Below are 13,369 nucleotides of genomic sequence, written 5' to 3'. Positions count from 1 at the left end.
TTGTTTTATCCAAGATTAGCAGCACTGCATTGTTTTTTTATTCATACAACATTAAAATGATAAAAAGGAGTTGTGTAATTTAGGATCTTTGTCTCAAAGGTCCAAAATAAAGACTTTTTTTTCTCTTTCTTTCCAAGTTATTGAATTGTGTTGTTACTACTGATAATTGTGAAATAAGTACAGAATCCATCAAAAGCTTTAATACCAGTGGATATACTTTCAAGTGCAGCAAATAATGCCACATTTCAAAAAGCCCGACTGTGTGCTTGCACGATTGTATCCGAGTCAAATAAATTCTTAACTGTCCAATTACACTGTTGGGCAAGTAACCTGAGAGCTTTGGCTTACGGGCTTCAAACCTATGCTGACAACGAGGCCCCTGCCTGGGTCCAAATGGAGGCTGATGCAAGCCTCCCATTATCCCTCCCAGCCTTGTTGTATTCGGCAGTGCCTATCACCCCACGCCGTGCATCTACTGCCCCCCTAGTCTATCAATCTCTGCGTATATGAGCTCAGGTGCGAAAACACTTTGGTTGGCAGGCTGGCTCGCTTTGTGCCCCAAATCATCAGTGGCCCCCCCTCACTTGAACATGACTTTTTACTCTTTCGTACTCTTGCCTCATTTAAACAGCTCAGAGCAAAATTTTTGTTGTCGGTGTCTGTCATTGGCTGTTAGTACCTGTAGGCTGTATCGATGTGTCTAACAGCGACAGCAGAGGTCGGTCGGCTATTGCAGTCTGTTTACTTGCAGGGAGAGAGACATGGAGGAGAGCTCAGGGTGTGTAGTGGATGGAGTTGCCATGATGCTGTCTCTGGTGGCAGCAGAGGGATGGAGGGAGTGTTACTTTGAACTCCTACCTCGAGGGATTAAGTTGTGTTTTAGGGCACATGATTGTGTCAGTGTTTTGTGTGATGTCATCAGTGATGTCATCTTTTTTTTTTACTGTCTTGTTGTATCTTGTCAGTACTTTGTTGGTCCGTCCTGTTAGTATTTTTGTGTTTATCACAATGGATTGTCCCATCAATAATTTATAATTTGTCATTTTTAATAATCTACAACCTGAAACACTGAAGCTTCACCTGCAGGGTAGGACAGCAGCTTAGATGCTAATAGAGCCGCTGATGGCTCGACAATCGTGACCGCTGGTGAACCAATCAAAGTATTTGTATGTTTTAATTTCTGTTGCGTGTCGATCTTAAATCACTCCATTAAAATGCGTTGACCACATATCCAAAGTAAGTCTGAGTAAGTAAGCGAAAGTGACGACAGATGCTCATCAGGGTGAACTTTGGCTTCATGCCTCACTGTTTGGCCTTGGCTGCCACCTCAAGTGCACTTAAGCTTCTTTCTTTCGTATATATGGCAGCTACTCCAGCTTGTCAGCTGCTCAGAGGCACACGACAGTAAATTGTTGGTACATTTTCGTCCCTGCATAGAAGGGCTGGAACAAATTATCTTTTTTCATGCCAGTCGTTTTGAAAAATTCCAATTCGAATTTTTCTAAAACCCAAAATTGACCAACCACTTCAGAATGAAAATCATCAAAAGATCAATCTATGATGAAAATAGCCAGATACAGTTTACTGTTGAAGAAGGAAAAGAAGAGGGAAGAAGGACTAAGGTCATAAGTGTCAGTTGTGCCTGAGAAATTACTAAACAATTAATCAATTATCAAATATTTTCTGTCAATGAACTAATGGTTTCAGATCCTAGTTTGACTTTAACTTTCTCTCGCATACAAAGCAACTGTGAATCTTCCTTTTGAGTAAAAAAATAATGCTGGAGTCTGTTAGTTTCCTCAACTTGTTCCTGCCTTCTGAATTCATGTTTGGCACTCAGCACTGGTCAGCCTGCAGCTCACAGGCAACTCTATTTTTGTCGAGAAAATCTACCAAAAGGGGCAGTGCAAGGTCAGAAACAGAGTGTGATGTGCATGAGTGTGCATGAGTGTGTGTGTGTTTTTATTTAAACACTCCAAGAAGCTACCAAGAAATCCACCTCTGAGTACAGGACCAACCTCACGACACCGGCTTATATCTCACACACACACACACACACACACACACACACACAAACACAGATTTGTTCCTACGTGCCCTTGCCCCACATCTCTTTTAGGCCAGCTCTTGGCGTTTGCTCTAAAGGGTTTAAGGCAGCTGTTGCAGAGAGAAGGAGGGAGGGAGGGAGGGAGGGAGGTAAGCAGGGGAGGGCAAAGTATTGAGGGGAGGAAGCTGACAGAGATCTCTCGCAGTAGGCGAGTCACAGCGCTGTGCCTATCACTGCCTCTCCCTGATTCATCATGACAGAGACAGAGAGAGATTGAGCAAATGATGAGCGAGGATAGGAGGTAGAGGAGAAAACAAAGGAGAGAACAGAGGGAGAGGAGCAAATACAAAGACAACAGGAAGTTGTGTAACCATGACAGTCGGGGATGATGGCAATGGTAAGTGTGTCTATGTACTAGTGTGTTTAATCTCATCTGGCTGTGCATGCTGGCACGCAGACAAAGGCTTGTCAGCATATGGTTTTAGACTGAAATCAGCTTAAACTCTGAGGAGTTTCACTCCAAGTGCTCTGGACTACATCTGCACGGGCGCAGGCAAAACTGGGGTGTCCTAAAATGTCTCCATCGCACTGTACTGCGTCTGTGTGTGTGTTTCTAGATATATAGGACATGCGCAAGTGTGTGTGTCCTAGTGTTTCCCTAGTTGGATTTCTGTGTGCTTATTAAAATTCATATAAAGGAGAGACAGGACATGTCTGGGAGAGACTTGCTTGTTATGACGTTCAGCCTGAGGCCTGACTTGAACCCAGGATATCAGTCATAGTTACGTGGTACAGTATTCACCTTTCTAAGCTCACAGTGAATATTCTGCTGGGATTCAGCTACATTTTCTTCAGTTAGTTTGGTTTGCAGCCTCTCATTTTCTGCTTTTTTTCTCTTCCACTCAAACTCTTTCTGTGGCTGTAGTATTGGCTGTTCTGTGTTGGCAGCCTTCCTGAAACATATGTGCTTGGATTTTAAGTAATCCATCCATTGGTGGATAATTGTTAATGGTGAGTAATCAGTTATTGTGAAGATATGGTCCATTATAACTCGAGTCTGTTTGTCTTGACTCCAGCCTTCAAGAGCAGGTTTCCTGCCACATTAGACCAAAATAACTACCACAGTGTGACAGCAGAAAAAGGCATTTGTTATAGATGGATGTTAAATTTAGATGAAATATAATCAGAGAGAATTTTAGGTCTCTACTTTCCGGACGTTTTGAAAACCACACAGTTGCTTAACATCATCTTGTATGGCAGCGCAGTGGAGGAACAAAATGATATAACTTATGGATCTTTGCTTTAGTATTAGTATGTTTTTATTTCCACGTCATGCAAAACATTTGGCACATCCCAAATGGGCCTACACTGCTTTATGTCAAACATGAAAAATATGAAAAGACATCTTCAGGGAACAGACACACAGAAAAACATCTATCATGACATTATGTCTGATTATTATATTATATTATATTATATTATATTATATTATATTATATATATTATATTATCTTATATTCTATTATATTATTATTATATTATATTATTTAAAGTACTACATTTTAAATCAGAAACTCCATTTATTAAGTCAGCTAACATTATACAAGCTGTATAAGAAAATACTCAAACAATACAGTTACAGTTATAGTGTTGGGCAACAACGTGCCACCAGAACAGTTTCAACGCACCCTGGCATTGTTTCTACAAGATCTCATCTGGATATATAAAAATCTGCACATGAATAGATAAAAGACATTTGTGCCACGACTTCAAAATTATAACTTAAACTCACCAAGAAGACAAAATAACTGACCTACAACACAGACTGGACAAAATCAAACTGAACCCAAATTAAAATAACCCTATTAAATTGATAATTAATCGATTATTAATTATGTACATCCTGTAGTTTGTGTGAAACTTGTTTCCAGTGTCTGTGCATACGAAAGTAAAGCATGTCAGTGCCGCTAGCGCCATCCTCGCTACTCACTTAATGTTATTTGGTCCCATCTGAACATGTGCCTGTGTGAACACACACACACACACACACACAGACACACACACACACACACACATACCATAGAAGCCCAGAGATATTAGGTGCCTCGCAAACTGACCATCAGCAGCAGCTTTCACTGCTTGCACAGTGCTTCAGTGTTGACAGGGACTGACCCACACACACACACACACACACACACACACACACACTCACTCTCTCTCTCTCTCTCTCTCTCTCTCTCTCTCTCTCTCTCTCTCTCTCGCTCTCTCTCTCTCTCTCTCTCTCTCTCGCTCTCTCTCTCTCTCTCTCTCTCTCTCGCTCTCTCTCTCTCTCTCTCTCTCTCTCGCTCTCTCTCTCTCTCTCTCTCTCTCTCGCTCTCTCTCTCTCTCTCTCTCTCTCTCTCTCTCTCTCTCTCTCTCAGACATGCTCATTCTGCTTCAGTGCATCTCCAGCTCTGCAAAGGAAACCATGACCCCGTTTCTAGGCTAGGCTGGTTGCCATGGCAAAGCTTTCCTCTGAATATTATGGTTTATCCCTCTCCCTCGACTTGGAATTGGGACTCAAATTACACCTGTGTGTGTGTGTGTGAGACTGTGTGTGTGTGTGTGTTTTCATTTAAGGAGTTCATTTTCCCTGAGCTGTGCTGGAAATGGAGCTGTCTGTCTCTTATTAGAGGATACAGAACTGAACATTAGTCTCTCTCACTCTCTCTTCCCTCTTTTCACTCTCCATCCCAGAACCTACTGAATGCTTGAACCAAGCAACAATCGACCAACACAGATCTTCTGCCATTTGTGTAGTGTCATTTTAATTCCTACAGATTACCTATACAGTCAGTATTGATAAGAAAACTTAAGATGAATGCCTTTATGACATATGTGTGCTGCATAAATCTAACAATTTACCTTATACAGTAATAATTGCTAAATTTAAAGACGTAGTAATTGTACTTTTTAGCAATTGTATCTGGACATAGCAGCTTACTGCAGGAACAGCTCTGGGTTTCACAGTCTAGTTTTATAGTGACACACATACTCTTATAAGTTTACTTTGGAGCTGGTGCAGTCATGAGCTTTCTAACAGCTTTTGTCCCAGTTCTTGCAGCTCGCTACTCGTGTCCTTCTTACTAATAGTCATTCTCATCTGAGCGCCGTGCCATTGTCAAAATAACTTTGTGTGTGTCATCTCTTTCATGGGACTCTCTGCACACTGTCACATGCTCCTCAGTGGGAATACGTGACACTTTCTGTTCCCCCCCCTGCAGCTCAGATCAGCACAAACACAGGCTTTCTGTGTAGTCCCTCTAATTCCTCACATGTTGAAATTTTCAGCTGTAATACGTGTGATGACGTCATGAGACGTCCCAGTGCTTTAAGACTTTGTTCACTTTCTGGTTAAGCAAGGTTTGCATGGAGTAATGTGACTGTGCTTGAATAGGTTTATACTAAGAGTAGCACTGTGTGGGCTTGTTGCATGTTAGCACAGACTTTGCTGGTCAGATTTAGTTTTGGACATCACCATGTGAACTGCTGGGTCTGTTACTCTCTCACCATTGTTCTTTCTGACTGTGTTTGGTTACAAAAACCTCTATTTTTATGTTTATTTTTGTTGGTTATGATGATCCCGCCAGTGAGCAGGGAAGTAAGTAAAAGTACCGAGTTATGGATCATTCGAGCTCTACTGTTGGTGAACTCTGTGGCTGTTTTTTATTTGAAGTGGTTTTACTTTATTGGCTTTACTTCAGTGTTCCAGTAAGAAATATATTAATCCCATAATATTTCCACTCTGGCTTATAAACGTTCAGCCTTAAATTCAAACATAATCTAATAACTGTGTTGTTACTGTTGAGTTGAGAACGCACACACTCGTCCTCATCCTCTGTCCTCTCTATAATGCAGCGGGATGCTCTGTTCTTCTGTGTTTGGAGATTTATTTATTTTTTAATAATTTGCTTAAAACAGAGCCAGTGCTGCCACCACGTGGTGACAACAGAATATTTGTTTGTTGTTCTTAGATCTGTTATTTAATCCCTGAATGATTTGTGAGATCGTGATCAAATTTTTATCTTTCAGTTTGTCTTCATCTTAACTCTTTCCGAAAAACAATTCATGTGTTTTACTTCCTCCGAACAACCACAGATTAGGGATCGGCACAGCGAGGGGCGCTGGTGCATGTTTTCGCGGATGTGTTTTTAACGTGTCTGTAACTCGACCACCGGTTGATTTATTTCTGGACAGCTGTCAGATCTGTGTGTCAAAGCCAGTCAGCTCATCTCCTCTTTTTTTGACTGTTCTTTTGAAATGGAGCGAGGAGCAAGTTCTCGGCATGGAGTTTCCATGGCAACGCCGCCTGGCACACGGTGGAGCAGATATCTCTCACTGTGATTGTGTGTGGGTGTATATATATATATGTGTGTGTCTCTGTCTCTGTGCGTGTGTATGTGTGTGTATAGGCCTTATTATTTGAACCCACCGATGCTTCCCATCAAAACCATCCATCCTAATTTAATTTAATAAACAAACGTGAAGCCAATGAATAAACAGTAAATCCAACTGTTGATTAATCTAAATTGGATGTGTGTATGTGTGCGAGCGGGCTTACTGAGCATCTTTTTTTTTCTCATGTTTGCTGCCCTATTCATCTGAGAAGCTGGTCTGTGCAGGTCGCCATGGTAACAACACGTGTGCTGTCTGCGCTCTACAAGGGATTCTCTCTCTCTCTCTCTCCACCGCCCACCTCCCTCCCAATCTCTCTCTATCTCCCACTCCCTCCAGTGTCTTTGCTCTGCCCTTCACCCGGAGACATTTAGTCCCGTGGGGTCTGACTAGACAAACGCAAGAGATGCAAATCATGCTAACAGCGATGCTAATCAATGCCAAGACCCTCGATGCATGACTGACTATTGCTAATGGGCCCGTGGGTTTTGTTAGAAAGCAATTAAATCCACTACACTGATGTCTGATAGTGCGAATTCATTCACTCCTGCCAGTGTCTTTATACACAGATTTAACTGTCAACACCAACCACATTTCTTTATTATCTTCTTCATGAATGTTACTTGTGTAGGAACCTGTTTCATAATGATGTTCATCATGTGACCAGGGGTCTTGTTGTCCTCTTGGCCCTTGAACTTTGACCCCTAATGCTGACCCCTAACAATCAATTGAGACCCAGGGTTGCACGATGATGTGCTGCTGCCCATTAAAAACAAAAGTATCTCATCTGTTTTTTTTAGAAGACCAAACATGATTTCAGTGTGTTTGATTCTAGAAAGTAAAATAGTTACACGGCATTTATTTATTTCATTTTGGCTCCATAAGATTGTAAATTAAACAATGATTTTCAGGTTGAAACTCACTTTTGGGTGCATTTTAGTAAATGTTTGGCACTTCTTACATCATATATTGGATAAAGAGTCTAGTATATTTAGACACTGTAGCCTTTTTCTTTATCCATAGCACCCCAAATTTTGGAGGTGGACACAAAAATCCCAGAAAACAAGCTAGATGGGTACATGGCTGCAGTGTTCAGTTAGATGGTTGTAAAGAAGACCTAGCTTTAAAAACAATGACTTTCTTTTGTTTACACATTTTGGTCCCTTTAAAAATAGGTTACTTCACACACACTGGGCTTCAGGTTCTCCACTGTTTACCTGATGTGGATGCATACACCCTCAAATGAAAGCTGAAAGTTGCCACTTTAACCTTTTTTATAGTTGTTTTATTTCATGTACGTGTGTCTGTGTGTGTGTGTGTGTGTGTGTGTGTGTGTCTGTGTGTGTGTGTGTGGGTCAAGGCCTCAGATGGAGGGGTGTGGTCTTCTCCCCCTTCACCCTCCCCACATCCCTCCTTTGATCATTGCTCCATCATCCTTTGTTCCTTTGTGCACATGAAGAAAGAGAGTGAACGTAAATATGAGAGGGAGTGAAGTGAATGTGTATCTTGTCTCGCAGGTAAATGTAGCAGCAGCACAAAAAGTGTGTTAAGAGGTTGTTGACAATTGCATGTGTGTGCGAGAGGGAGGTGTAAGAGGCCGGAGAGTGTGTGTTGTCAATGGTAATGAGTTTAGGTTAGCTGGTCTGGCAGGGACACAGAGAAGCCCTGTTAATATTCCTGAAGCGTGTGTGTGTGTGTGTGTGTGTGTGTGTGTGTGTGTGTGTGTCCCTTTCTCTCCCATCACACACACATCCATAGTCCTGCCTCCGCACTGGCTGCAACACTATGATGTCACCTCTCGCCTGATTGGCTGCGAGGCTGCTGAGGGAAGGAGGAGAGATGCTGGGAGAGAGGGAGGGAGGGAGGGAGGGAGGGATGGAATAGATAGAGAGAGAGAGAGAGAGAGAGTGAAAGAAAATGCCGGCACTTGAATGGGTGGAGGGGTATTTGGACGGCGACGTGAGGAGTGTGTGTGTGTGTGTGCAGCTTTTAGCCCCACTATGAAGTGTGTGTGAGGCGTGTGTGTATGTGTCTCGGGGTACGGTTTGGAGAAGAGGGGGGACCCCAATACCACGCCCTCCCAGAAGCATGAGGCGCCTCATCTGCCAGCGGATCTGTGACTGTGAGTGCAGGGATGGATCTGGGTGTGTTGGTGTGTGTGTGTGTCGATGACTGTGTGTATGCTGGTCGTCGATTCGCCGTAAAGGATGTACATGTCTGCTTCTTTACATGTTCACTTAGCCTGACACATTACGCTCTGCAAAACACGGTGAACATTTGGCTTGTATGCACACACACACATACACACACGTACCTGTCAGTTGATTTAGCATGTTGATGGTGTGTGTAGGTAAGTTGATGCATGAGTCAAGGTGTAGGGTGGTGGCTTTGGCGCATTTCTTCACGGCTGGTTGTCAGAGCGACCAGAGCGCAACTGCATTCCTATGCCAACAGTTTCATCTGTGCGTGTGCCCACATATTGTCGTCCACAAGTGTTTTTGGCTGGTAGATGCACGTTTAAAAATGCTGCACCATCGTCTGCCGATGTGTTCAACTTTCAGTGTTAGCTTACTTGCTAGCCTCATTTCGGATAGCATGCAGATTGGGGGTTTACATTCCAGAGAGTTCTGTCAGTCACAAATGGACACGATCACATGACTTGGCATGCGTCTTCTTGGCTCTTAGAAGGAGATACGTGTGTGTGGGTCGGCGTTTTTCTTCTAACCGGTGTTGTGTTTGTAATTAGTATAGATTTAGTGATTCCTGACCAAGCTCTCTGTAGACTCCATCCTCTGCTTTTCATCTTTACTTCAACTGGCCTTTAGCTTTTTGATGCTCGACACAAAATCAAATAAAATCAAAGGTGCTGTGAAATGCTTCGAAAGAACCTGAGGGTTTAAATTATTGAATATGTTCTTATTTAATCAGATTTCAACATATTGTTTGGGGAGAGTACATGTTGATCTTTTTTCTGTATGTGGTGTGTAATAATGATTTTTATTGTCTCTTTTTTTGATGATGATGATTTCCAATATTGTCTAAAGAACTTAATAGCAATAACAACATTTGCTGAGACTCTGCAAAAAGTTCCTACTAGTGCGGATGGTAACACTCGACTCTCTTATCTCTCTTTCCAGATCGTAGCTTTGAAGATGACGACAGTGTTGATGGGAATCGTTCCTCCACGGCCTTCAAGGTCCCAAAAGTTCCCAAGAAGCCTGCAGAGACCTCGGCTGCACGCAGGCCCAGCGCTACCGGTGGCAAGCTAGGTATTTAACTTATCGTACATTTACACACACACAATGAAGGCGGACACACTGAGTCCATCTGTTTCCTCATAAGTTGTGAGAATGAGAAAGTGGTGTTTATATCATTCATTCATGAGTAGTGGTAATTGAAAATGATCAGCATCATTACATTTGACATTTCTGTCACTATTTGATTCAGTAGCTTATTGAATGCAGAAATACTTGACATCCCGCTGCCTGACAAAGAGCCTGAAGAGTTCAAGGCCGTAAAGCGTCATTAAGAATTGACCAGTATCCTCCTTTTGTGAGGAAGTGACTGTTTTCCTTCTTGAATGACTGATGTACTGTATAACCACAACAGGAATTAATGTTGGTTATTGTTAGGCTATTATTCTGTGCAACCTGAATACTTGAGCTGTTCAGTAGCTCGGTGCTGTGAGGGGTTTGTTGACAGGAAATCTGATTCACATTTTCTCAACACTTTACAGTTACTGTGCTGTAAAACCTTCTTACAAAATGATTTGGAAAGAACTCTTAGTCATTTCACAGCTTTGGAGTTTTCAAATTGTGTTTGAGTGTCAAGTAAAATGACCCTCAACCACATTGTCTGTCCTCTTTGGGTTTTTCTTTTTGGCCTAAATGCATCTGAAACAAAATGTGGTCTTCTTGCTCAGAGACAGTTTGGTGTTGGTCCAATGTTTCCAGGTCGTGGTTCTCTGTCAGTATATTACTGGAGGCCACAGAATAGAGACTATGGAGGCTGCTAGAAGAAGCAAAGACTTGAGTAAGAAGATGTCCTTAGTGACACCCCAACACTCCCTCTGTGTCTTCAGAAATCTGATACACTTATGTTATAATCAGTCTCCGTCCTGTTTGCTTCGTCTTTGCATGTATTGATTTTTTTTTTTTGTCTGTCTTTATTGGAACAAAGCTGCATTCCCATGACCGTGCGGTCAGTTTCCTGCTGCCCGCTGATGTGTCTGTGTCAGCACTCTCACATATATCCTACATGCGCACATTCATGCGTAGGTGTAAATATTTTACAAGCAAGCAATCTGTCTGAGTCCTCGTACGTCGCTTTGTTGGTTGGAAACACAAGACTGTAATCTCTTGTCGCTTGGATCATTACAGTTATATTGATCGGAGGCTGAAGTCAAGGGCATGATGGGTATTTTTCATAGGCGCTAAAACCTTGACATGCTTGTTTCTAAGGGGATGAGTTTGGCTTTTACTCTACTGTATCAGGATATGTTATAGCGTTTTGATGAAAGTACGCCCACACAGTCTGGCAGTGGATTCAGACATGAGACAGATATTTCAATTTAGCTAATAAATGGCAGGAGAGGGTGACGGCTGTAGCTCGCCTGGAAGAGCATGTACCATGTACCAAGGCTGAGTCTTTACCACAGTGACCCGGACCCTCATCCTCACCTGCCGCTCCAGCAAGAAAGAAAAGTCTCAAGTTTTTTCATTTTTAAATAAAATATATTATTATTATTGTTATGTGGAAAGATAAGTACCAGGGCATGACTCAGTGGTTGCTTTAACAACAGTCTTCAATCACAGCAGTCAACTTTTTTTTCATAGTGCTGGTTAATGATCTCCCAAATCTGTTTATATGATTAAACACTTGCTTCTCACATTAAAGTTGTTTCTCACAATTGTGAAAGCATCTGCAATAAATATAATTGTGATGATTATTATTGCAGTCTTAACTGCTCACTCTTATAACATGCCGTGAAGTTTTTTCATTTATTGGAGCTGGCAATAAAAATGATTAAAAATGGTAATAGGGTGTTGTTAGGTGGGTTTTTATAACCAGGCTGCTGCCATGTTACTCCCAGACGATAACAGAGGACGGTGCCTGGCTACATCGATGCTCCCCAGCTCTCTGAGGGTCATGTAGAGTTTAGATTTGACATGTCTTTGTGGCACAGCCTGATATTTAAGCCAGCCCCAGGGAGAAGGAGGAGAGGATACGTTTGTACTGCCGTTCCCTCTGTTTGTACTCAGCTCTCCTCCACCTTCCCCTCAGCTTCTTCTTCTTCTCTCTAAGCACTTTATTAATAATCTCATCTTCTTGAACTGCTCCCATCCCAGTTTTTCGTTCTTTCTTTGTCTCGTCTTTCCCTCTGCTCTCTTCTTCCATAGTCAGGGGTTGTAGGAGGAGTGGTCCACAGAGCTTCCAGCCCCCTGAGAAATATGATTGACATGCCCATTACTGCCAGGAAGTGCATTAGAAACACAGGCTGCTCCCACTACTTAACTGTGTAATTTGAAATGTGCTCGTGTTTTGTTTTTTTTAGTTAAACCAGAATCACAAAACCAAGCTGCGAAGAAATCCTATGCCGTAAATGTGCACACACATTAATCAACTCTGTTTTTTGTTTTTTTTTCAGTCTCCAAGGAAAGTGCCGGGGGAATTGATGAAGAGGACTTCATTAAATCCTTCACAGATGTCCCTCCTGTCCAGGTACACTACACACAGGACAGACAATCACACATTTAATAACCAAACTATAGAGGCCAGACTGAGACACTCTTTGTCTGCTTGTTTCTCCTTTTGTAGATCTACTCATCGAGGGATCTTGAAGACAACCTGAACAAGATCCGTGAGATCTGCTCTGATGACAAACACGACTGGGACCAGAGAGCCATCGCTGTCAGTAGATTCACCTTCAACACATCTCCTTTTTTCAGTTATATCGATGAATTAACCTCTTTTGTGCTCTGCTTTGTTTCAATTATTATTTTATTTTTTCCTGTTTACAGCTGAAGAAAATTCGCTCACTGTTGGTGGCCGGCGCACACACCTACGACTGTTTCTACCAGCACCTACGGCTCCTAGACGGAGCCTTCAAACTGTCAGCTAAAGACCTGCGCTCGCAAGTTGTCCGAGAGGCCTGCATCACTGTGGCGTGAGTGTTCATTTTACAGATACTGCTGCCACTTTGAGAACCTGTACAATTTAAACTCCATGTTAGCCGAAAATAGCATTCATGGACGCTAGAAAGTTCATAAATCTGTGATTTTTGGGTCTAATTAATCAGATTGCATTCAACCTTTATTATCACTTGTACCACAGTTTTGACTGTTTTTTGTTTGTAACATGTTTAATGAGTGTTTGCCTGTGTCGTCTTGTAGCCACCTCTCTACAGTGCTGGGTAATAAATTCGACCATGGAGCGGAGGCAATCGTTCCTGTCCTGTTCAACCTCATCCCCAACTGTGCCAAAGTCATGGCCACCTCCGGTGTGTCCGCTATCCGCATCATCATACGGGTGAGTTTTGCAAACACACATGAATTCTTTCAGCACATCTCGTTGAGATTCTCTGTAATCTGATTACTTGATTTTGCATCTCTGCAGCACACCCACGTCCCGAGGCTTATCCCCCTGATAACCAGCAACTGCACATCCAAGTCTGTGGCTGTCAGAAGGTGAGGCGATTAAAAGCCTAGTCTGACAATGAGCCGGTTTCACATAATTACTGTTGTTTATAATGATGCCGTTAAATGATGTTCTGATAATGAGAATGAAAAAAAATCTGTCACCTCTAGGCGCTGTTATGATTTCTTGGACCTTCTGCTGCAGGAATGGCAAACCCACTCTCTAGAGAGGTGAGGAGTGATTCCAACATTG

The 13,369-nt window shown here is 42.4% G+C and overlaps 1 protein-coding gene across 35 annotated transcripts in view; it reads left to right on the top strand.

Moving 5' to 3' along the window:
- The window catches only part of clasp2 (cytoplasmic linker associated protein 2), a 52,023-nt gene that overhangs the window by 17,898 nt on the left and 20,756 nt on the right, over positions 1 to 13,369 (top strand). For 33 of the 35 annotated variants that reach the window (XM_027287431.1, XM_019264230.2, XM_019264229.2 and 30 more), the window contains 7 exons: positions 9,619 to 9,750; positions 12,129 to 12,202; positions 12,299 to 12,391; positions 12,502 to 12,647; positions 12,874 to 13,009; positions 13,097 to 13,167; positions 13,288 to 13,347. In XM_027287431.1, the coding sequence (XP_027143232.1) occupies positions 9,619 to 9,750; positions 12,129 to 12,202; positions 12,299 to 12,391; positions 12,502 to 12,647; positions 12,874 to 13,009; positions 13,097 to 13,167; positions 13,288 to 13,347 (712 nt within the window). Of the gene's footprint in view, positions 1 to 2,272; positions 2,445 to 8,405; positions 8,604 to 9,618; positions 9,751 to 12,128; positions 12,203 to 12,298; positions 12,392 to 12,501; positions 12,648 to 12,873; positions 13,010 to 13,096; positions 13,168 to 13,287; positions 13,348 to 13,369 lie in introns of those variants that run through there. The other 2 variants (XM_019264246.2, XM_019264245.2) reach the window with 2 other exon arrangements.

Source organism: Larimichthys crocea, chromosome XIII, assembly GCF_000972845.2.
Source record: "Larimichthys crocea isolate SSNF chromosome XIII, L_crocea_2.0, whole genome shotgun sequence".
NCBI lineage: Eukaryota > Metazoa > Chordata > Actinopteri > Sciaenidae > Larimichthys > Larimichthys crocea.
This window is presented reverse-complemented; position numbering and strand designations above follow the sequence as displayed.